Source organism: Caretta caretta, chromosome 3 (genome assembly GCF_965140235.1).
Source record: "Caretta caretta isolate rCarCar2 chromosome 3, rCarCar1.hap1, whole genome shotgun sequence".
Lineage (NCBI taxonomy): Eukaryota > Metazoa > Chordata > Testudines > Cheloniidae > Caretta > Caretta caretta.
The window spans coordinates 178832895-178856383 of record NC_134208.1 but is presented as its reverse complement, the minus strand read 5'-3'; the positions used below and the strand labels follow the sequence as shown (position 1 = coordinate 178856383).

General features: G+C 42.9%; 1 protein-coding gene and 1 pseudogene across 1 annotated transcript in view; both read left to right on the top strand.

Annotated features, from left to right (window-relative positions):
* Nucleotides 1–738: 738 nt before the first annotated feature.
* KCNK12 (potassium two pore domain channel subfamily K member 12) overlaps nucleotides 739–23489 on the top strand; it is a 62130-nt gene continuing 39379 nt past the window's right edge. The window contains exon 1 of the mRNA XM_048842858.2: nucleotides 739–1081. Coding sequence (XP_048698815.1) covers nucleotides 739–1081 — 343 coding nt within the window. The remainder of the gene's footprint in view (nucleotides 1082–23489) is intronic.
* LOC142071368 (mismatch repair endonuclease PMS2-like) lies at nucleotides 12584–13132 on the top strand (annotated as a pseudogene).

Below are 23489 nucleotides of genomic sequence, written 5' to 3'. Positions count from 1 at the left end.
GCCTGTAAGCATGATGCAGCGACTTGTATATGGAAATATGGACTCACAGTGGAGACAGAGAATACTTTTTAAGATGCGGGATTTAAGGGATCTGTTACCAGGGCAAATTCCCCAGAACTTTGCAAATAAAACCTTAAGATATTAGCGTGATGTAAGTAGTATTATTTGGCGAACCCCAGCTATTCCATTGAATACGTCATGACCAAACAGTTGTTAATTGGAATGAGAGAACATTGGACCCCATTCACCCTGGCTACCAAAAACCAGCGCTCCTGAAATCAATAACTTTCCCCAAAAGAGGACGCCAGACAGACGGTGTCTGTCAGCGGGTGGCAGGCTGGATACAAAGAATATGGTCACAGGGGGGATGGGGATGCGGAGTAAAGCCGTTTCCCAGAAACCAATGGCCACTGCAGTTCGGAGCTCAGTGGAGAGCTCAAAGGAAAAAGGAACTCCAGACGTGGCTCCAAGGAAAGCTAAAGCCAAGGTGGGGATTGTCCACAGGACCCTCTGGGCTTCAGGCTAGTTGTATTCTCCTGCAGCTTCAGCCACTGAAATCAGCATGGCAGCTCAGGGCTCCCCGCTGGCTCTTGCTAAGTATGACTGAGAAAAGACGCACCTGCAATGAACCAGCTACGATTTTAACTCGGGATTCCATGAATTTAACAGTAGTCCAATGCCAGTGTCTTCGAGGAGGTGTTGGTCACTGTCCGCCGGCTCGGGGGTGCTGAAATTTGGATGATGTCGAGCCGGAGATCGCAGGGCTGCTGCTGCTTGTCCCATTTCAACAAGGACAATGGCAGATTCCTCCTCTTAGCGGCCCTGATCGCAGCTTATCTGGCAGCTGGAGCTACGGTGTTCTCAGCCCTCGAGAGGCCGTCCGAAGTCGAGGCTCAGCATCGCTGGAACAGGACCCTCCAAAACTTCAGCCAAATATTCAACATCAGTATGCCTGAGCTAAGGGACTTCCTGCGGAGTTATGAAGCAGCCATGGCCGCGGGCATCCGGGCAGATGCCGTAAGACCAAGATGGGACTTCACCGGGGCTTTCTATTTTGTGGGGACAGTAGTGTCAACTATAGGTAAGTCCCCCTCTCTCTCATACACACACACAAAGACACAGGATCTGCAATACACTGACTTCCTAAAAATAACGAGTCAGCATTCTTCATCTCATCAGTCTATTATCCATCGTGAATTTTGAAACCTTTCTTTCTAGTGGAAACCTCTTTGCTTCAAAGGGGCCCGACTTGTGGAACTGAATAGCAGGAATGAATGAATGCTAATGCATTGTGTGTTAAAATAGTACAGTTCCCATTATAAAAAATAGGTTGTAAAAGTTACTTTGAAATGTTTTAATCTTGTCCACACACCCCCCCCACACACCCACCCTTCTGCTTTTGTTGTATTTTGAATAATGGTGAAGTAGTGACGCAAGGATAGTTACGTTCCATCTTTCCTTTGTAATGAGATGCTTTTTGTCTTTTCCAGAGGGAAAGAAATACAAGTGGAGTAAGATACACATTAAAAATTCGTAAAAAAAATACGATTTTGCTTCAAAGAGCTAAATTGTGTTGCTATGGTGATTAAAGTTTTGAAATGACATTAAAATCTCCCCTTACAAAGCTGTATCAAGTTGCTATAGCAACTGGAGTTAGCGAGTGGTTTAAAAGTGAGGATGCCACCTATAGGATTGCATTCATGTTTCCATTCCAGGTTACTGATCACAACCCAAATCTTGTACAGCACCAGTGAAGAAATTAATCACCAATTTCATGTTTCACACTGTTTTACTTTGTACTTGGCTAATTTTTTTGTAAATAGAAGGTTATTCACGATAGCTTGTTTCAGTCTTCATTACCACTTGTAATTTAAGACTAGTTTCTGCCACACGCACTTACTCTGAATAACACTTTACTTTGGTAGTAGGTCCATTGCAATCAGTAGGACTAACTGCATAGTAACAATCTATTCCAGTGGTTTTCAACCTTTTTTCATTTGCACAGCCCTAACAAAATTTCAAATGGAAATGTTTGGAAATCTTAGACAGTCTGCAGACCCCCAGAGGTCCATGGACAACAGGTTGCAGAATCTGTCCCTTAGCACATTTGCACTTGTTGAATATTTCCTTCGTCACCCTCCCCACCAGAAATCAACATGTATAATATTATAATCTAATATACTTTCTCTTTAGTTTCCTCTCTGTGCGAAGTCAACAGTAGAGATCAAGAATTTTGTTTTAAATTGTAAAGCAAATACTACCAGTTTGAAGGTTTTTGGAGATTTCTCAATTTCAAGCATTTTTTAGCTTTGGAGATTTATCAGTCCCTTCATTTTATTTATAAATTGATGGGATTTTTACTTACTGTGCACCTAAAGTCTCCACTGCAATGCTTCTTCATAGCAAAATAATGTAGGGTGAATACGTGGAAAGGTTTTTATGTTCATTTGTGGCGAAGTTCACAAGGGGGACTTAGGCACTGGAATGCACAGTATTCCAACACCTAACGTTTAGGTGCCTTGCTGCCTAGTGGAATTCACAACCCCAAGTTACGGATCCAGGCTCCCTATACAATGCATATGACAGTTAGTTACTGTCGTGGGGTGCTCTACTCACACCTGGATAGAACCTACTCTGGTGATTCTGGGGATTAGATCTACCCAGTTCAGTGTCCCCTTTCTTCTCATTCCCCATTGAAGGTCTCCTCCTGCTCATAGGATCATGATACAGCTGCTTCATGACTTGGCCCTCCAGCCAGGTCACACTGCAGTTTCTCCTTCCAGGGGAGTCTTTCAAAGTCCTTCTGCATCAGCAGCATCGAGCAGTCCTCATGCCTACCACCCTGACTACATCATTCCTGCAATGACTCAGGCAGTCTTTCCCTTCATTGCCCCTAGCAATATCACTTAGCAGTGGATAGCAGGGGAACCCAGGCCTGCCCTCTACTCTGGGTTCCAGTCCAGGGCCCTACCGCAAGCTAAGTTCTGCAGCTACATCTACTTTACTGCTATCACCCTGGACTACTTCCTACCATGTGTCTCTAAGTTTTTCATTCTCCAGTCTTCCTAATCAGACCCCTTGCTGTTACGCCTATTAGATAAACCCTTCCTCCTAGGTTCCTCTACCTTTTCTCAGGGGTTCCTATCTTCCCTTCCTTCTACCTTAACTCAGGGATTGCAGGACCTCCTTGTCAACCTCCTCCTAGCCCTAGCCAAAGTAGCCATCTATAAGACCAGGGAGAGGAAGTTGGCTGAGTGGGTTTCCTGCAGCTGTGGGGCCTATTTCTGATCCTGCCTTCGCTCACGTATCTGGCCAGAGTTCCTCTGGGCAGCATCCACTGGCTCCCTTGACACCTTCGAGGAGCAGTGGGCACTGTTCGGGGTTCTCTGCTCGGTGTCCCCCTCAGGTTCCCTTTGATTGACCCTTTAACCTTCACACCTGCCCCTGTTACATTTTTGGTTGCCCCTGTAATTATTTGAGTTCCTGGACCTTATTGATCCTTCCCTAAGGCTGGGAGAGGGTCCTTTAGCAATGGGCAGGTTTGTATCTGCCCACTTCCTAGAACCCAATAGGACCTTAACTCAGGGAGAGAGACTGCAAGCTTCCTCCCGCTGCTACCAGCCTCCTGGCTTTATAGAAGACCTGCCAGTTCTCTCACAGGTGAGCTGCCTCCTAATTAGTGCCCTCCACATGGCCTAATTCAACTCTCTCAGGGCCAGTGTGGAGAGCACACCCCATCATAGGCACCTAAGAAAGGGATTCACAAAAGCCAGCATGCTGAGCACAGAACTGTCTACATTAGATAGCAGGAAATACCAAGGAGACCTAAGCCCACCCTCTCCCAGAGTTAAGCCCCTAACTCCAGGTCCAAGAGAGATGCGTATCACTGTTTGGGATTCATAGCTGTGAATCTTCTCCTGGAGTTAAGTGCTTAAGCCAGGTCAGCCCTATTCTCACAAGGGAATGAAGACAAGCCTCCTTTTATACTCAGAAGCCCAGAGGTTGCAGTGCTTACCCAAGAGGTGAGAAACATAGCTTCAAGTTCCTGCTCTAAATAGGGTAGATCAGCCATTTGAACCCAGGTTTCCTATCTCATAGTGGAGTGCCCTAACCTCAGGGTACAAGCATACAATCAGCTCCTCCTCTTGTCTTTTGTCCAGGTTAGGCAAGCTCTGAGCATGTGTGCCAGATAAGGTCCTGCAGGTAAGACAAGTAGGAAAATGCCAAGTTTGTGAATCCCTCTAGAGCTTAGGTATGAGTCAGGCACCAAGCAACTTAGTGGTGTCAGGACTTTAATAGCTGTGCACATGCCCACAAATGGAAATGTAGGCACATTGGGACTTTAGGTGCCTACAAGGTTAGGTGGCAGCTGAATGGTGGTTTTGTGAATTCCAGTGGTGCCTACATGTCGGACTTAGACTTAAGTCCCCCTTGTGAATCTAGTCCTTGATGTTTTAACACATACTTCTGAAGATCAGATGACATGAGAATCTATTTTAAACATTTTAACTGATAGTTTGATATGTTCTTCACCATATGTGACTTTGTGTTAAATATAGCACATTTACTATGTGTATAATTACGTTATAGAATTATTTTTGAAATTGGCCAATAAATTAGCATGCTGGAACCACTGTTGAAAAATACATTATTCAAATACACTATTCTTCTTTAATGTAAATAGGCTAATAGTACTAATTGTATACATGGAGATATTTGTTGTCTGCTTTGCTGTAGGGAGATTCGGATTGGTAAATATTTGATACATTTCTTTAGAAGCCCAATAAAAAGGTTAAACAATAAACAGACTGTCAGTCAAGCAACTTAAAATGTTCACCCAAACTTCATCAGCAGTTAAAAACAGAATGTGAAGCTCAGTGTGTGCAAATAAAGTTAAAAGATGTATTTAAGGCTACATGCCTGCAAATTTCATAATGGTATACATTTTCAGTATGTCCATGACCACATTTAATTGCTATTAGCTATATCTAATAGCAATTTAGGCAGAGCAATGATTTGATGGAAGGTTTTTTATCCTAAAATAGCACCATCAAAATTGTTATGTAGACAATTCAAATTAAATATATCCATGTCATGACTATCTAAAATAGATTATACTGATCATTTTACTATAGAAAATGATTCCTCAATGATTTTGTTTGAAGGGAGCCTGTGAAGTTTTTAGTTTGATAACAATAGCCAAATTGTAATAGTACTGTTGAATTTAAATAAACTAATTCAAATTCTTTTTAAAATTGTAGGTCTTTATTGCAATTACATTATGTAAACCTTTTCATTACATTCTAGAAGTGTTTTATCAACTAATCACTATGATATAGACATGATGATATAGAAAGCAACTAATCACTATGATATAGACATGATGACGAATATAACTACATTGACTACTATTGTAACTGTATTGCATTAAATAACTTAGTGTTTTCAAATTAAGTACATTTAATTATCCAGACATTAAAATACCAGTAAGCATTAGATCTTTTCTCATTACAAGACCATAACTTTTTAAAATGACTGCTACTTCTATAGGCGGGATGAAAATGTCAGTACAGTATGGTAACACACTCTTTCTTTCCCTACATTTTATGGTAGCAAACAAACAAACACAAAAAACCCTTAGCAGAAGTGTGAAAATATATATTCTGGTTTCAAATATGTAACATCTAAGTGAATTCTTTCCGCTATTCTATTCTCTTAAAGTTTATTAAAGTGTTTCCTTTTCATTTGTGCATTCTTTTTTATAATACATCAATGTATAGAGACAAAGGGTTTGAGTCCCCTCTTCATTACACTCATGCAGAGTGAGTGTAAAACTCATTGGTAGTGTTTTGCACAGGTGGTAAATGACTGCACAAGGGAGTAAGCAGTCCAGCTCCATCTTTCTCTAGTTTATCCTATCTGACTTCTTTTTTATATCTAGTAGTGTCCAGTTCTCTGTTACACAGCTTTTCAACAGAGACTTAAGTTATTTTTTTTCCTGAATGATAATAAATTGGCAATCCTTTTATTGAGTAGTCCCTTAATTGCTGGGTGGTGCCAGTGATTTCAGTGGGATTACTTGTGGAGTAAGGTGCTATTCAGTGTGAGAAAGCGTGGCAGAATCAGGCTCAGAATGAGGGCTCATTTGTGCCTTGTAGGCCCAGCACATAGCAAGGGTCAGGGTAGAGTCACACTGTTCTGGAGGGAGCACTGAGAGGCATTCTGCATCAGGTCAGCACAAAGCCTCCTAGAGATGCCTGGCGCACACATGGAGCCATGCTGTTACACCTTTATGGGATGCGTATTACCTCCTGCATACCCATCTAGCAATGCATGCTGAGGTGGACCCATGGCCCCACCTCCTCCCTGCCCATCTCTGCTCTCGTTATGGTGTCATTAGCCTCCAGAGGAATAGGGAGGGGTCCTCCTGAGCACAGCTATTCCTGGCCTTTATGCAGGCTATGCAGGTATGGAGAGACTCCTTTCACCCTCTTGCCTTCACTGAAAACAAGGGTCAGTCACAGTCTGACCCTGGTAACTAACGGGAGAGCGAAGCCTTAGAGCTCACATATACCACATCCTTTATGTTCCAGTTGACTTATTCTGGGCCAACCGTATATTCCTTAATGAGGGCCAGATTCTGCCTGGCCTTTATCCAGGTGTGAAATGTGTGCAGGGAACTTCCCCCCCTTCCCACCTCTTTGCCTGGCCTGCATAAAAGCCAGGCAGAATTACAGACCCTGTGCTGAGGGAAATACAGGGACTGCTCCTTACACACTCGCCAACGGAGACACAATGTCATTGTTCTCCTCCCTCTCATGCATCTGCCAGCAGAGCTCACTGGCCATGTGAGTGAAAGTAAGCTGTGCACCTGGGAGCTCCAGCAGGTTCTGCTTGCCTGAGGCAGAATGCCCCCCAATACTCCCCTTAGAGTTCTGTAGCTCTGCACAGCTCCTTGTTAAGCACTGTGCCTACAAGGCAAAAATCAAACCTTGGGTAAAAGGTACATGATTGGCCCTGTAGATTTCCTTTTATGTCTTTTACTCTTTTTAAAAGCCTAATCTTACTGCACTGTCCTGAATGGCCCACAAGTGACCTACTCTGAATGCCCAGATTGCTGTCAGTAGAATGCTTATTGCTTAGGGTTGAATAACCAAATATTAGCAAAAAGAAAAGGAGTACTTGTGGCACCTTAGAGACTAACACATTTATCTGAGCATAAGCTTTTGTGAGCTACCGCTCACTTCATTGGATGCATGCTGTGGAAAATACAGTGGGGAGATTTATATACACAGAGAACATGAAACAATGGGTGTTACCATAAACACGGTAACAAGAGTGATCAGGTAAGGTGAGCTATTATCAGCAGGAGAGCATGGGGGGGTGATTCTTGTCAACTGCTGGAAATGGCCCACCTTGATTATCACTACAAAAGGTCCACCCCCGCTGTCCTGCTGGTAATAGCTCACCTTACCTGATCACTCTTGTTACAGTGTGTATGGTAACACCCATTGTTTCATTTTCTCTGTGTATATAAATCTCCCCACTGTATTTTCCATAGCATGCATCCGATGAAGTGAGCTGTAGCTCACGAAAACTTATGTTCAAATAAATTTGTAAGTCTCTAAGGTGCCACAAGTACTCCTTTCCTTTTTGCGGATACAGACTAACACGGCTGCTACTCTGAAACCTAATCAAATATTGAATCTATTTTTCCTAATAGTCATTTAAATTTTTGGTAGCTTTATAAGAAAACTCTCCATTCTAATTTCTGATTGTCTGCTGCCTATTTGTAAGTAAGGTTTCTTCAATCATTAGACTATTAGACTTTCAGAGAGATTTTCTATTCAGCAATTAAAAAAAATCCTTCAAACAAATGGTCAGGTGATGTGTTCTTAGCTTACTGGCAAGTGTCAGCAGAATTTATTTCTCAGTTGATTTTGGTCCTTTCCAACTTGTGAACACATATTTCTCCTATGTTTCATTCTGGAGCAAAGCCAGCATGGCTCTGATTAATTTACTTTTGATGCTCTGATCACAGGTCTGTAAGCCAGGAGTTCTGACCCCAGCTCCAATGCTAAATTATGTTGTGGACTTAAATTTTCAGTACTTTAGTTTTGCCATTTGAAAAATGAGCAGAACAAATTATACTTACCTATTTTATAAAACATGTTGAGACATTGGAGCTGCTATTACATTTTAGGCAGCCACTTGACAGTAGCCATGTCAGGGAGAGTACGGGTCCCTCTTCTATTATATTAAGGGGGTGGAGAGGCCCTGCTGTGTGGCCAGGACATCTGAGCTCTCCATCTCCTGTGCAGGCATAAGTGATGCAGAGGGCTTTGTGCCAGCCTTCTGCACCATGCTTGAATTTGATTCACAAGTTTTGTCCAATCCTGAAGTTTTGCATAGATTCCTCTCACAGCAAAGTGTTATGCTTGTGCATGCACATATTGCAGCCAATTTTGCATGGCATACTACACTGTCATGCACATGCCCATAGCTGAAAATAGGCAGGTGGAAGGAGATCTTACTGTCCTAACATAATTTTTCATCACCATTGGCAGCACCACTGAGTGTAAATAACCTCAGCTTGTAAGGCAAGCTTATATTCCTTACTGCTTAAGCCAAAAGCTCCATATAGCTACCTTCCTCTCTGAACCTTCTGTGAAGACATGAACAGCCGCAGTTTTACCACCCTGCAGAAGCTTCAGCATGACTGAATTCTCAGAACATTATCCATACACAGTGCCTGGTTCTCATTTATGCTACGTCCCCTTTACACTGATTTGGAAATGTAAAAAGGCATTAAAGTGCATACATCTATACTCTATTTATTATTTATACTATAGCCCTCTTTACCCTGCCAGAGACATATAAAGGGGTCCTAGCATAAATAAGAATCAGGCACACAGGGATCTCAAGTTAAATTGCATTAGAAAATCAATTTTGAAGAAATCCAGAATTAGGGCTCAAAGTGTTGAAAGTGCTGAATCAAAGCAAACAACATTCAAGAGGCAATCTGGTGGCTCAGTGAGCACATTTTCAAACATTGCACTGCACCATACAGAAGCCAATGAGTTGGCCCCCACAGGAGTGAGCTATGAGTATAATAACTTGGCAAGTAATTCTACAGATAACCTAGACTGTCTGAAGGTTAGGGAGGAAAAAGTCATCAGATTTATCCCATCTAACATAATCTAATTGCACTCTACTTGACCGGCATATCCTTGAGAACATTGGACCATATTCTCAAGGGTCACAATTCATCCCTGTTCATAACGCCGGTTCACAAGACCTATGCATGCATCACTTAAATGCCACTTTGCCCTATTTTGAGGGCTTAAGTGGGACTTGGGGACAGTCCTTATGCTGGCCTTTTGCACGGCAGTGTCCTACACTCTGTGGCCTGGTCTACACTGGGTGGAGGGGGGGAATCGATCTAAGATACACAACTTCAGCTACAAGAATAGTGTAGCTGAAGTCGATGTATCTTAGATCGACTTAGAATCACTTACTTCACGTCCTCGCGGCGTGGGATCGACGGCCGCTGCTCCCCTGTCGACTCTGTTTCTGCCTCTCGCCCTGATGGAGTTTCAGAGTCGACAGCAGAGTGATCAGGGATCGATTTATCATGTCTATAGTAGCTATGATAAATTGATCCCTGATAGATTGACGTGGCCTTAATGCCCATGCAGACTTATTGCAGCATAAGCTGCAGTTGGATATAAGCAGTCCCAAAGGGCAGTTGTTCTAAATGGACTTGTATCCCGCCCTCACCTATCTCCACACAACAATATTATGTATAGATTTCCTGGAGTGGTTATTGTGAAACATTTGTTTGAAGTATTTAATTAGGTAAGAGGAAATCAATTTTCTGCACGATATCTTTGAATGATAGCACACATCCAGCAATAATTCCATTAAATGTTTTCTAAATTCATGGTAGCTCCAGTGAATTACAACAATAAACAATGTATCTACTTTAGTGTGATGAGACCAGGAATGGTCACATAGTTCCACAGACACCAGACAAGGTGAAAAGCAACAGTCAAACCAAAATGTAGTTTTGATGAAAATCACCGATATCATGTTTTCCCAAAACTCTGCAATTACATACTTGAGGTTTGTACTGACATCTTTTTGCAAAAGGATCAGATTTTCAGGTAAATACTCCCAGGCCTGGAGTAGAGTAAAAACAAAACTAAAGTATGTATGTATACATTTCAAAATGCATGTAATAAGGCAGAAGAAGCAGCAAGCATTATAAAGCTTTTCTCACTGAGCTGAAATGTCAGACTGCTTGCCTTCACTGCTACCTGACTAACTGCAGTTTGAAGCTGGCATGAAAGTGCTGTGTTTAGTTTTGTTTCTTCAGGATGGTCTGTTGTAGCAGGATTTGGTGCATCTGATAATGTGATGATTTTATCAATGTGCTAAGTGGACATATGGAAGCTGTTTTATCAATCTGTTGCTCCCAATAAAGATTAAAGGGCTAGATCCTCAATTGATGTGACTCAGTATAACTCCATGGACTTAAATGGGGCTACAATGATTTATACCACCTGAGTACCTAGTCCATTTAGTTTTACAATTCCAAGCAATGTTTTCTGCTTCCTGTGTCTAGTTATGTACAGGGGTTTGCTCATCTGGATGGGAATTTTGCCAGCATATGGTCACAGCTTGCATTCATCTGGGGTAAAGAACACTAGAGACTCCACTTGGAGCCCATCAATATAATCTAACAGGTGACTAGAAAGGTCTTTTCTAAATGGTCACTGTGAAATAATTTTGACCCTAAATTTAATATTTTAGTTTAGAGAGAAAAAGCCAGCATGTTTTAAACAAAACTTAGTTTTAACAGTAATGCTTTCAAAAATTTTTTAAAAAATCAATGAGAGTATTGCTTAGAGTATCTTTGCAACCCAAATTTTGCATGATTGTGCTAATGCATGACAACCAGAAATTGAAACTGACTATCCTGATTCCATTGTCCACGACAAATGGAGTGCACAAAATAAGCAGCACAAATAATTTCATCTGAGAAATTATGAATCATATTATATATATTAACCATGTCTTTTCATTATGCAAAACTATGCCTCTTCCTATCCATTGTTGGCACTAGGCTAGATCCTGAGCCCCTGCTCTGGCTGATTTGTCCTGGTCTGAAAAGCCAATTTACGCAATTAGCTGGGGAGTCCCTTGACACAGGGGCATCCCTGGGTTGTGTAGAACTGACACAAATAGCTCCTACACCACCTCCCACCCAGCCCATTGCATGGGAGCATGTTAGAGGTGTGATGATAAGAGTGTGTGGCTGAATGCTGCTGTGCTCCAGGGATCCCCGCTAGTGCAACATTACTCAGGGACCATAGCCAGCCTGAGGCTGCTCTGGATTATTCTAAGGTCTGGAACAGTGTAGACCCAGACATGAGACCAGACAGCTGCAAGCAGCTCCTTTGAGGTCTCTGCCTCAGGTATGCCGAGCCCCAGGGCATACTGGAATCCGGACAGCTGAGAATCTGGGCTGCTGTATATACAGCCTGTCTGGAAATTGAGACTAGGACAAGAAATTGAACTTCGGTCTCCCACATGGTAGTGCACAATGTTACTGAAAGGCCACTGGGCCAGCCAAATACATGGTTTAAAGAGTATTAATATTAATATAGAATGTGCAATATTTAATATGTTAACTTAATAGTTAAGTACATTTACATAGGCTAAAAGGACAAGACATGGTTTAAAAGGGAACTTTTATCTAAGAAATGTTTTAAAAAGGAAATTTAAGTACCAGAGCCATCATATATGAATACTTAACTCAGCTAGAATATTTTATTTTCAAAGTACTATACCAACATTAAATTATTCTTCACAACCCCCTGCAAAGTAGGTGTTATTTTTATTTTACAGACAGAGAAACTGAGTCAGAGAGAAGATAGATCAACATTTTCAAAGCACCCTGAATTTTTGGGCACCCAACTTGAGAGTTGGAGTTCTGGAAGCTCAGCACTTCTGAAAACCAGGCCCCAAGCTGTCTCAAATTGGACATCTAAAACTGAGAGCCCACTTTTGAAAATCAGGACCTAAAGGCCTACAGTCATGCAAGGGCTGGTCCTGTGCCACTGAAATCAATGGATGCAGGCTCAGGCTCAAAGTGAATAGTGCCAGTGCTGGGATCAGATTTCAGAATAGCAGCCGTGTTAGTCTGTATTCGCAAAAAGAAAAGGAGAACTAGTGGCACCTTAGAGACTAACACATTTATTTGAGCATGAGCTTTCGTGAGCAGCAGCTCACTTCATCGGGTGCATTTGTTGGTCTCTAAGTTGCCACTAGTACTCCTTTTCTTAGTGCTGGGATCAGAACTCAAGAGTTCCTGATTGCTATCCCATGCTCCCTTCTAGATCATGATGCCTTTCTAAGGAGGGTGTGCCAGCCTACTAACTGGTCACATGTTTAACAATATATCTAACAACCGTTTTAACAATATCAATGATATTGTTTAAAAATAGCAGTCTCTTTGATCCTGAAGAAAATTCAAAGGATTTTAAGAGTTTATTGGCATGATACTTGATTATTCCCTTTTGACTTTGCTACTGATTTCTCTGATCTAATGCATGTTGGAACATTTGGATTTCAAGGTGAAGCTCTGAGTTCACTGTGTGCGTTAAGTGATGTTACCATTTTTACTTGTCACAAATCTACAAAGGTTGGAACTTGTCTGGTATTTGATCACAATGGAAAAATTACTCAGAAAACTCCTTACCCATGACAACAGGGAACAACTGTTAGCATGCAGCAATTGTTTTATACCCTGGCAGTGCAGCACAAGGAATTTCAACGAAATATTAAAAAGGAATATGCAAAAATGGTCCAAATATTACAAGCATACTATATCATTTCAATGGGAGTGTGAATTAACTGCACCAATCAGGTTGGCCAAGGAAAAAAACACTCAGTGATGTGTATTACTGGAAGCTGTAGTCTAAAGGAAAACATTGGAGCAATATTTGGGCAAAAACAGTTGCAAAGCCTCATTCCATTTGTTCAGCTACCACCTAGTGAAGCTGTTTGTGAAGAATTTTTTTTAATTTTTTTGGTGGGGTGGAGGAGAGATAGCTCAGTGGTTTGAGCATTGGCCTGCTAAACCCAGGGTTATGAGTTCGATCCTTGAGGGGGCCATTTAGGAATCGGGGGCAAAAATTGGGGATTGGTCCTGCTTTGAGCAAGGGATTGGACTAGATGACCTCCTGAGTTCCCTTTGAACCCTGATATTCTATGATTCTATACTCTGAATTTATCCTTGATGTTACTCCACTGAAATCAATGGAGTTTCACCAGGGATGAGTTTGGAACACTGATTTCCAAATGCTGGTCTCCCCTCATAGTTCAACTAGTTCAAAATATTAGGTGCCAACGTTCTTCTCCTCCTTTTCTGCATTTTCTTTGGTGAGCACCCCCAGAAATGAATGAGCTCTTGTGCTCATTATGCACTTTAATAGCTCTCCGGCTGTTGAACTCACATTAGGTAGCTCCAACCAATTAATTTTCTATTACTAGGCAACCTTACTGTATATTAGTTACTGCGTGTATATCAGCAATGAAGGGATCATAATTACTATGCTTATCACCTGGTCTAGTTACTGCTGGATCATAAACCCAAACCCCGAGTAGAACTCTGTATACTTTGTTCCTATGGAGTCCAGATCAATCTCCATTCTCTATCTTCTATATTTGCTTTGCTGTTTCATTCTCCTGAAATTTTCTCCCTTGTCTGCTTCTGTTACAGTTTCTCTCATACTCCCCAATTATTTGCCTCTCATAGGCACAATAATTCCTCCAGCTTCTGCTGTCTCCCCAATTTGCCAGGCTGCTCTCTACTGCTGATTTGTTTGCTTGATTAAATTTTTAATATTTGTTTGAGGACACACGTAATCTTTCAAGTTGACAACCACCAAACAAATAGGGAGGGGAAAAATAGTCTTGCATTTTCTTTCTATAACTAATTACCCCTTTGTCTCTCTTCAGCCTCTTTCCTGATACTTACCCTTGTTTCTTTGTCCAACTTGAGAACTTCTCCCTTCTTTGACCTCCCCCACCATCTGTCACAGATCATTTGGATGTCAGCATTTTTTCTCTCTTTTATTGGAGGGACATCTTTGCAAACATGTTTTCTTGCTTTTCTGGAATCTTCAATTGCTTTTCAACATTCAAGAAAGAGGCAGAGAACTGTACAAAAGATCTATCTATCTATCACCAACTAATATCATGTAGCAGTTTGTTGTTATGACATTCTAGAGTGACATAGGGTGGCATTAGCAAAGGCAGTCAGCATTGGCCTCACTCTGCTGCTATTGTATTTACTGGGAGTTTTACCATTGACCTCGATGGTAACAGATGTATCCCATGCCTGTGCCTATGCAGAAGCCTGAATCTCCAGTGTTTCATACAACACTTTGAAAATTCCCATTCTCACAACAGGTATCAGTAACAAGTGCAGCTGAACCAGTGCTGAACACACATCTAGACACGGACAAACTAAGTCCAGCATTATTACGGTTTCTGTACCACTGTAGATTCATTGTCAGCAAAAGGTAATATTCAAGGCTTAGGCCTGGTCTATACTTGGGATTCAACCATTGGAAGCCAACAACTAGTGAGGCTGCATCATTGCAAACCCAAGCCATAGACACGGAGACATGTGATTTGTATAAATTGAGGTTAATCCTGCTTGAAACTGTAGTTTTCCTTGCCTACATTTGGGCTTTGCACCAGAACTGCAATGCTGGTTGCTGGCCACTAATGGCTGATTCAGAGTGTAGTGAGGCCTTATTGGAAATCCTCCGACCAGAGTGGGAGGGAACACCCTTTGTGACCAGGTAGGCAGAGCCAGACCAGACTTGCCCCTCCTGCCAGAATTGGGAAGGTGGAACAGGAAGTATAAAAGGCGTAGCTTCCACCTCCATGGGGGCTGAGACAGTGAGGGACACAGATGCATCCTGCTTGCTGCTGAACCAAGGGGTGCCCTCCTCCTGGAGGAGCCTATGTCTGCAGGGGAGCTGCCAGGACTGCCGTTGCCTACCCACCCTGAGGAGGCTGAGGACACCCACAAAGCCGAGGTACCGAATGCAGGGATAGTAGGAAGTAGCCCAGAAACAGCCAACTCCAGTCTCACTGTGTTGCTGCCTGAATTTAGGTCAGCGTGCTGTGCCTGGATTCCCCACTGACCCAGTGGCAGAGTCTGCCACTGTTATGGTCCTGGGCTGGGATCCAGTGGAGCAGGGTGGGCCCAGATCCTGCTGTCCCCTGCTGCTGCCAACCCCACCCACAGGGTACCAGCTTCCCCACCATAGGCCAAAGGCCTGCATTTGTTTGTCATCTGCCAGAGCTAGGATGACAGATTGTGTGTGGTGCTCTTCCCTGTCTGAAGGCCTGAGCTTATAGAGTACTTAGCAGCTCTGCCCTGCCTGGGGGCTAGAACACTACAGACTGCTCATTAGCTCTGCCCTGCCTGAGGGCCAGAGCCTATAGACTAGTGGTGGCCAAACCATAGCTTATGAGCCACATTTGGCTCTTTTACAGTTAAAGTGAGGGTCCCAGAGGCCACCCCCACACATCTCCATTCTTTGCCTACCAGACTTGGGGGTAGGGGAGAGCTCGGGGGGGGTCTGTCCTGTGGTGGGGTAGTGGCGCTAGGGACTTCTGCCAGATACAGCTGGTGCCTGCTGAGCATGGGGGTGCAGAATTTAAAGGTTTTGCACACCCCCCAACAACTTGAGTCACACACTCCCAGGCATACCCCCTCCCTCTTTCCCTCAACAGTCCCTCCCTTCAGCTCCCAGGTATTAGCTCTGCATGGAGAGGCAGAGGCAAACAGCTGGGAGCTGCAGGGAGGGGCTTCTGCTTTAGTTCCTTGGGGAGAGGCAGCTGCAAAAGCAGTGGCTCTTCTTACAGCAATCAGCTGTTTGCCACAGCCTCTACCCAAGGTGAAGATCCCAGCTTGCTGTGCAGGGAGGGGGGCCTGGTGGCAATACATGATCGAGTGGTTTCCTTGAGGACCTGCTCCATGATTTTTCCAGGGTCTGAGGTCAGACAGACTGGTCTAGTTCCCTGGATTCTCCTTCCCTTTTTTAAAGATGGGACTCTATTTGCCTTTTTCCAATTATCTTGGACCTCCCCCGATCTCCATGAGTTTTCAAAGATAATGGCTCTGCCATCACATCAGCCAACTCCCTCAGCACCCTCAGATGCATTGTATCCAGCCCCATAGACTTGTGCATGCCCAGCTTTTCTAAATAGTCCTTAACCTGTTCTTTCACCATGGAGGGCAGCTCACCTCCTCCCTGTACTGTGCTGCCCAGTGCAGCAGTCTGGGAGCTGCCCTTGTCTATGATGACTGAGGCAAAAATAGCATTGAGTACTTCAGCTTTTTCCACATCATCTGTCACTAGGTTCCCTCCCCCATTCAATAAGGGTCCCACACTTTCCCTGACAACCTTCTTGTTGCTAACATACCTGTAGAAACCCTTCTTGTTACTCTTCACATCCCTTGCTGGCTGCAACTCCAATTGTGCTTTGGCCTTCCTGCATTCTCGAGCAGTATTTTTATACTCCGCCCTAGGCATCTGTTGAAGTTTCCACTTCTTGTAAGCTTCCTTTTTGTGTTTAAACTCACTGAAGATTTCTCTGTTAAGCCAGACTGGTCGCCTGCCATATTTGCTATTCTTTCTGCACATCGGGATGTATTGTTCCTGTGCCCTCTGTAAGGCTTCTTTAAAATACAGCCAGCTCTCCTAGACTCCTTTCCCCCTCATATTAGCCTCCCAGGGTATCCTGCCCATCAGTTTTCTGAGGGAGTCAAAGTCTGCTTTTCTGAAGTCCAGGGTCTGTATTCTGCAGCTCTCCTTTCTTCCTTTTGTCAGGATCCTGAACTCTACCATCTCATGGTCACTGCTACCCAGGTTGCTACCAACTTCTACCCTGTTTGTGAGCAGCAGGTCAAGAGAAACATGGTCCCTAGTTGGTTCCTTCCGCACTTGCACCAGGAAGTTGTCCCCAACACTCTCCAAAACTTCCTGGATTGTCTGTGCACTACTGTATTGCTCTCCCAGCCGACGTTAGGGTAATTGAAGTCCCCCATGAGAACCAGGGCCTGTGATCTGGAAACTTCAGTTAGTTGTCCGAAGAAAGCCTCGTCTACCTCATCCTCCTGGTCTGGTGGGCTATAGCAGATGCCCACCGCGACATCACCCTTGTTGCACTCGCCTCTACATTTAACTCAAAGACTCTCAATGGAGTTTTCTCCAGTTTCATACTGGAGCTCTGAGTAATCATACCACTCTCTTACATCCAGTGCAACTCCTCCACCTTTTCTCATCACCTGTCCTTCCTGAAGAGTTTATATCCATCCATGACAGTGCTCCAGTCATGTGAGTTACCCCACCAAGTCTCTGTTATTCAAATCACATCATAGTTCCTTGACTGTGCCAGGACTTCCAATTCTTCCTGATTGTTTCCCAGGCTTCTTGAGTTCATGTACAGGCACCTAAGATAACTGATTGCCCTACTTTCTCAGTATGAATCAGGAGGCCTCCCCCATTGCACCCTCCTCCTTGGGTTTCCTCCTGGTATCTTCAGCCCCATGGTGTGTGCATGCCAGGGTTTGGGGCTTCAGCAGGAGCGGGGCAGGTGCCTCCCATGGGGCTGAAGCCCCTAGACCCCCTTCCCCACAGGGCTGAAACCCTGAGCCCCGGGCAGGCACCTCCCATGTGGCTGAAGCCTTGAGGCCCCCCTCCCTGCAGGGCTGAAGCCCTAAACCCCAGCAGGAGCCTCCCATGGGCCTGAAGTCCTGGGACCCTCCACCCTGCAGAGCTGAAGCCCTGAATCCCAGCAGCAGTCCTGCAGTTCTCAAACTTCTGAAGATTGTCGCATGTGACTTGGATGGTCAGAAGTTTGGCCACTTACTGTTTGGGGTTCCACCTCATTAAGACAGTCGGGATGCTAACACCTGGTTTCCTAATTCCCCTGATACTAGGCAGTGATCCTGGCAACATAGAGAGGTGGTGTGGCCTCCCTCCGATCCAGAGAGGGAGGGATCACTGCAACACCATTACACAGGGCTCATCCAAAGTATAGACAAGGCCTTATCCACAGCTCCAGACTCCAGTAGATCTTAGATATAAAAAGTTGTGTTCAATGTTCATAGTCAGAAAAGGTTTTAAACAATAGGAAGTGTTGTAAACTAAAGGACGAGTGCATAACAACTCCCCTGCACACTTACAAAAAATACAAACAAACCTATTAATCCTTTAATTTTATATTTTGGCTTGATATAACTAATCCCGTAATGAAAAGCTATTACTCACTGGTTTTCATATTGTTTCAATTAATCAGAATGTAGAATCATCCAGAAAATTGATTTTACTGAACCCATTACAAATAGTCGGAAGAGGAATGCATCACCAAATTGTTTTTAAGTTCAGGGGTGAAATGTTTGAAAGTGTTCATCATTGACGTACTTCTGCTCCCACTGAAGTCAATAGATAAGCTAATGCTATGCGCTTTAGAAAATCCCACCTGTCATAAATATAAAGGGAAGGGTAAACCCTTTAAAATCCCTCCTGGCCAGAGGAAAAATCCTCTCACTTGTAAAGGGTTAAGAAGCTAAAGGTAACTCGCTGGCACCTGACCAAAATGACCAATGAGGAGACAAGATACTTTCAAAAGCTGGGAGGAGGGAGAAAAACAAAGGGTCTGTGTCTGTCTGTATGCTGCTTTTGCCAGGGATAGAACAGGAATGGAGTCTTAGAACTTCTAGTAAGTAATCTAGCTAGGTATGTGATAAATTATGATTTCTTTAAATGGCTGAGAAAAGAGTTGTGCTGAATAGAATGACTATTCCTGTCTGTGTGCCTTTTTTGTAACTTAAGGTTTTGCCTAGAGGGATTCTCTATGTTTTGAATCTAATTACCCTGTAAGGTATCTACCATCCTGACTTTACAGAGGTGATCCCTTTACTTCTATTAAAAGTCTTCTTGTAAGAAAACTGAATGCTTTTTCATTGTTCTAAGATCCAAGGGTTTGGGTCTGTGGTCACCTATACAAATTGGTGAGGATTTTTACCAAACCTTCCCCAGGAAGTGGGGTGCAAGGGTTGGGAGGATTTTGGGGGGGAAAGACATGTCCAAACTACGTTTCCCAGTAAACCCAGTTAAAATTTGGTGGTGGCAGTGGAAATCCAGGGGCAAAGGATAAAATTAATTTGTACCTTGGGGAAGTTTTAACCTAAGCTGGTAAAAGTAAGCTTAGGGGGTTTTCATGCAGGTCCCCACATCTGTGCCCTAGAGTTCAGAGTGGGGAAGGAACCTTGACACCACCCTACATATTTTACTGGTATATTAGATGCGTAACACAACTAACTGCAATTAATTATGGATCTGATTTTGCAAACACTTACTAATGCACATAGCACTTATTGCCATTTGTTGTCTCATTGACTTCAGTGGGACAGCATTACATCCAGTTGCAATGCTTGTAGGTTAAGCCTGATATTTGTAATATCAGGAAAAATAGAACAAAATGAAATCCATCTGCACTAAAATATACATGAAGGGCAGGAATAGCACCATCAGCACTGTGCAACAAATAAAAGATGTGGAGTAGACTAACAGACAAGAAAATGCAGTATGTCAACCTGGGTATCTATAAAGGTCATGTACTGCCATTACTCATGTTTAAAGGGCCACAGTCAGTTCTCCTTACTCATAGATCAAATGAACAGTAGTAATCTAGCTTTGAAGTGATTCTTCTAGTGAACATCAAACCTTCCTAAACTTGCGGCGAGTTGCATTATTCATCACAGCACCTTTTTTACATATACAAAATCCTGAGGGAATTTGTCTGAGTAAAAACGGAGTTAAGAACTTCCGGGTTCATCCAAGTACAATATGACAACTGAATGGAATCCTTCCAATTATTAAGTTGAAACAGCCATGAAATATTGGATCATCTCTCTACTTGGGCTGAGAGCATTATAAGAGCAAAGTGCTCAGCACTTAAGGGGGAAGAAGAAAGGAAGAGCGCCTTCGGCTAAGTCAACAGCAACCACTCTGGCTGTTTAAGGAGCAGTGAAGGAGTTTTACAATGGAGAAAAATGAGTTCATCAGGCTTTGTTTGTGAACCAGAGGGTAACCCCAAGGAAAAATTATCTAGGAACTTATTTCTTTCTGATTTCAGCAATATCTTCTGGAAATAGAGAGCTCCATAAAACAGGATCATCTGTGCTGAAGCAGGGAAATAAAAATCCTGACGGAGAGATATTTCCAACTCCATTTCCAAACTGAGAACTAGTCACTTTAATTAGGGTGACCATATATTCCGTTTTGGCTCAGTCCGTCTCTTTTTTTAAGCCCTGTCCTGGCCATCCTGACTTCTGTGGAAGGAGTGGCCATTTGTCCTGTTTGCTCTTGGCACCTCAGTTCGTCAAAAGTGGGGTGCAGAGGAACGTGGGCTCTGTGTGTGTGTGGGGCGGGGGCAAGCAACAATGCCAGCCTCACTCTGAGTGGACGCAGGGCTCGGACAGGGGACTGGCAGGGCTTGAATGAGCAGCAACACCAGCCCCAGCCCGCACAGGGGCAAGCAGGGCTCGGGCAAGCAGCGATGCCAGCCTCAGCCCCAGCCCTGCATGGGGGGAAGGCAGGGCTCAGATGAGCAGCTCAGGCCAGCCCTGAATGGGGGACTGGGTGGGGAGTCTGTCCAGCCTGGCACAGGAGGTGGGGAGGGGCACTTGGACTCCCACATGGTGTCCCATTTTCCCTCTGGGAAATATGGTCATTCTAATTTATAACACTGTCATTCCTACAACTCCTAATCTGTCCTGTTCACCCAGTTGGAATTCCTCCCTTTGGATATCTGACACCTTCCCTTTCATTGCTTACACTATGTAACAAGACAATTGCTGACAATACAAATTCTTTATCTTTAAAAAGAAACAAAAACAAAAGATTAAAGGCCAACTTGTGGCCTGCCTAGTCAGGCATGAGGGAGCAGCACTGTGGGATGGGAAATAGATTCCTCAGAGCAGCTATGCTCCCCCACTTTGTGTTAGTAGGCAGGAGGAGGTTGAACTGGGTAGAGACTAGGGGGAGCCTTGGCTCTGCCCCTGAGCTTACCAGATAGAGAACACCTCCTGGTCTAGACCCAGTAGAGTTTACTTCTGCTTTGAAACAGCAGGGGAACAGGAGGGTAATTGAGGATCAGTTTCCCTTCTGAGCTGTTCCTGGGGCAGCATAACCACATGCTTCCCATTACTCTGAGCAGAAAGAAAGTCACAATCTAGCCCTTATTAATTATGTCACTAACCACTTTTCAAAAGAGAAAGTGGAGTCAAAACCAATTGAGTTTCATTTGCTCTCACATAAAAATCGTGAACACTCACAAACGTCATACGTTTTCTGTGCATGACCCTGAACTGGCCCAGGTTCACTTGAAAGGTTCCTGAATTATGGCAGACCGTTCACCAAGCACAGTCTGAGGTCAAGGGCCTTGATCCAGCTCCCATTCTGTTGGCTTTAAGGGGCACTAAAGCAGGCATTTCACTTGAGCTAATAAAAAATAAAACTTACTGTGCTCAAATAAATTTGTTAGTCTCTAAGGTGCCACAAGTACTCCTTTTCTTTTTACTAAAACTTTGAAATTTTCAAAATCTGTTTCACTCCATGGGATTTAAAAATGGAATTAGTTTTCTTTGAAAATTTGTTTGGACTTTCGTACTGATGGTTTTTGTTTGTTTTTTTTTCCTATCAAAATTGTTTTTTATTTAATTTCCAAATCTAAGATTTTGACTTTTGAGGATTAATGTGATTAAGCTGGTCCATCCAAATTGGCATTGAAAAGGCCTAGAACTGAAAATAGTAAATTTCACAGAAAATCAGTGTTTTTGCAAAAGTAGAAGCTTTTGCAAAAAATGGCCAAATTTTGTGGGGGAAAAACACTGTCAAAGATGTTTAACAAGCTCTGTATTTCACACAGCTCTGATAACATGATATACTGAGTCTGCAGATCTCTAATAACAGTCTTCATATTTTCATGATTTTTAGTATTTGATAGCATTTCATTTTCTTTGGGGTTCTGATTCCCGATCCTGCTTCTTAGTAAACATTCTTAAATTTAAATTGCTTTTGCAAAAGGTTCCTGATACTTGTAGCTGATTTACAAGAATGTTCAGTCTCTTAAGGGATTCTTTCAATCAAAAACAGATTAAAAACTTACTTTAATAAAAATAACAGCAATGGGATAAAGGTACATGTAGAAAACATTGCATTTTGATCCTCCAACCAGTATGTTAAAGTAGTGGCATGGTATAAAAGTAGCCATATTTAACAGTGCTGAAAAAAAATGGATAAATTCACCAGCATCAGCCCACAAATATTCAACTCTATGAACCTCAGTAAGCCTAGAATTATTGGTCAAGCAATATATTCCTTATTTATTTTGAACAGAACATTTGTCAGTGTTTTTACCAGGGAATTTGTACAGATATTTACAACAGAAAAATAAGAAGGATGATCTTGTGATTAAGGCGTTGGTTAACACTCAGGAAATCTGGGTTTCCTATGCTGCTTTATCATAGACTTCCTGAATGATCTTGGGCAAGACAGTGAGTGCCTCAGTTTTCCACCTATTAAATGGAGATAATAGTACTTCTCTACCTCACTGGAGTGTTGTGAGATTCCCAGACACTATGGTGTAGGGAAATTTGTAAGTACCTTGATAGATTTAGTCTTCTATATCATTTGAAAGCAGATGGTCATAGAAGGAAGGAAAGTAACTCTAGTCATTTCCCCTCTGTTTCCTCTGGTAAATATGGTCACTTTCCCTTTGTATCTGAGAGCCACAGAAAGGATAGGGTTAGCAATTTTTCTGGTGGCATCAAGAGGTGCTGCAGCAACAGGGATTTTGTAAAGTTGTAATATTAAAAAAAAAAATCTCAGTTTCCCTGCCATCGAGCTGCTGGGTTTAAAGAAAGGGAATGTGAGCTAGTTCTTGATGGTGGTCTCACACACAGACAGCTGCTACCTGTGTCACTGAAACAATAGTAACAGTAATAGTAATAGAGCTCTCTTATGGAGGGACAGAGACAATATGCCTGGCAGGACCACAATGCTAACACAGAGCTAGAAAGACAGGCTTTCCTTGGTAATATATATAACATTTCTTCAATGCCTAGGGACCAAGCATAAAGCAGAATTTCCAGAAGCGATGGCACCAGGCAACAAGCATTTGATTGCAAAATTCTAGTACTTCCCTTGGCAGCAAATGAAATGGGTTTTAGGCTGACTGGCATTCAAAAGAATAGGTTTACACAATTGATGATGTCTGTGTTAAAAGTGTAATATAGTAAATATTACCCAATACTGACTATACCCTTCTTTTGTTCAAACCCTTGGAAATACACAAAATGACATAAAATAAATATTCCTAGCAATGTA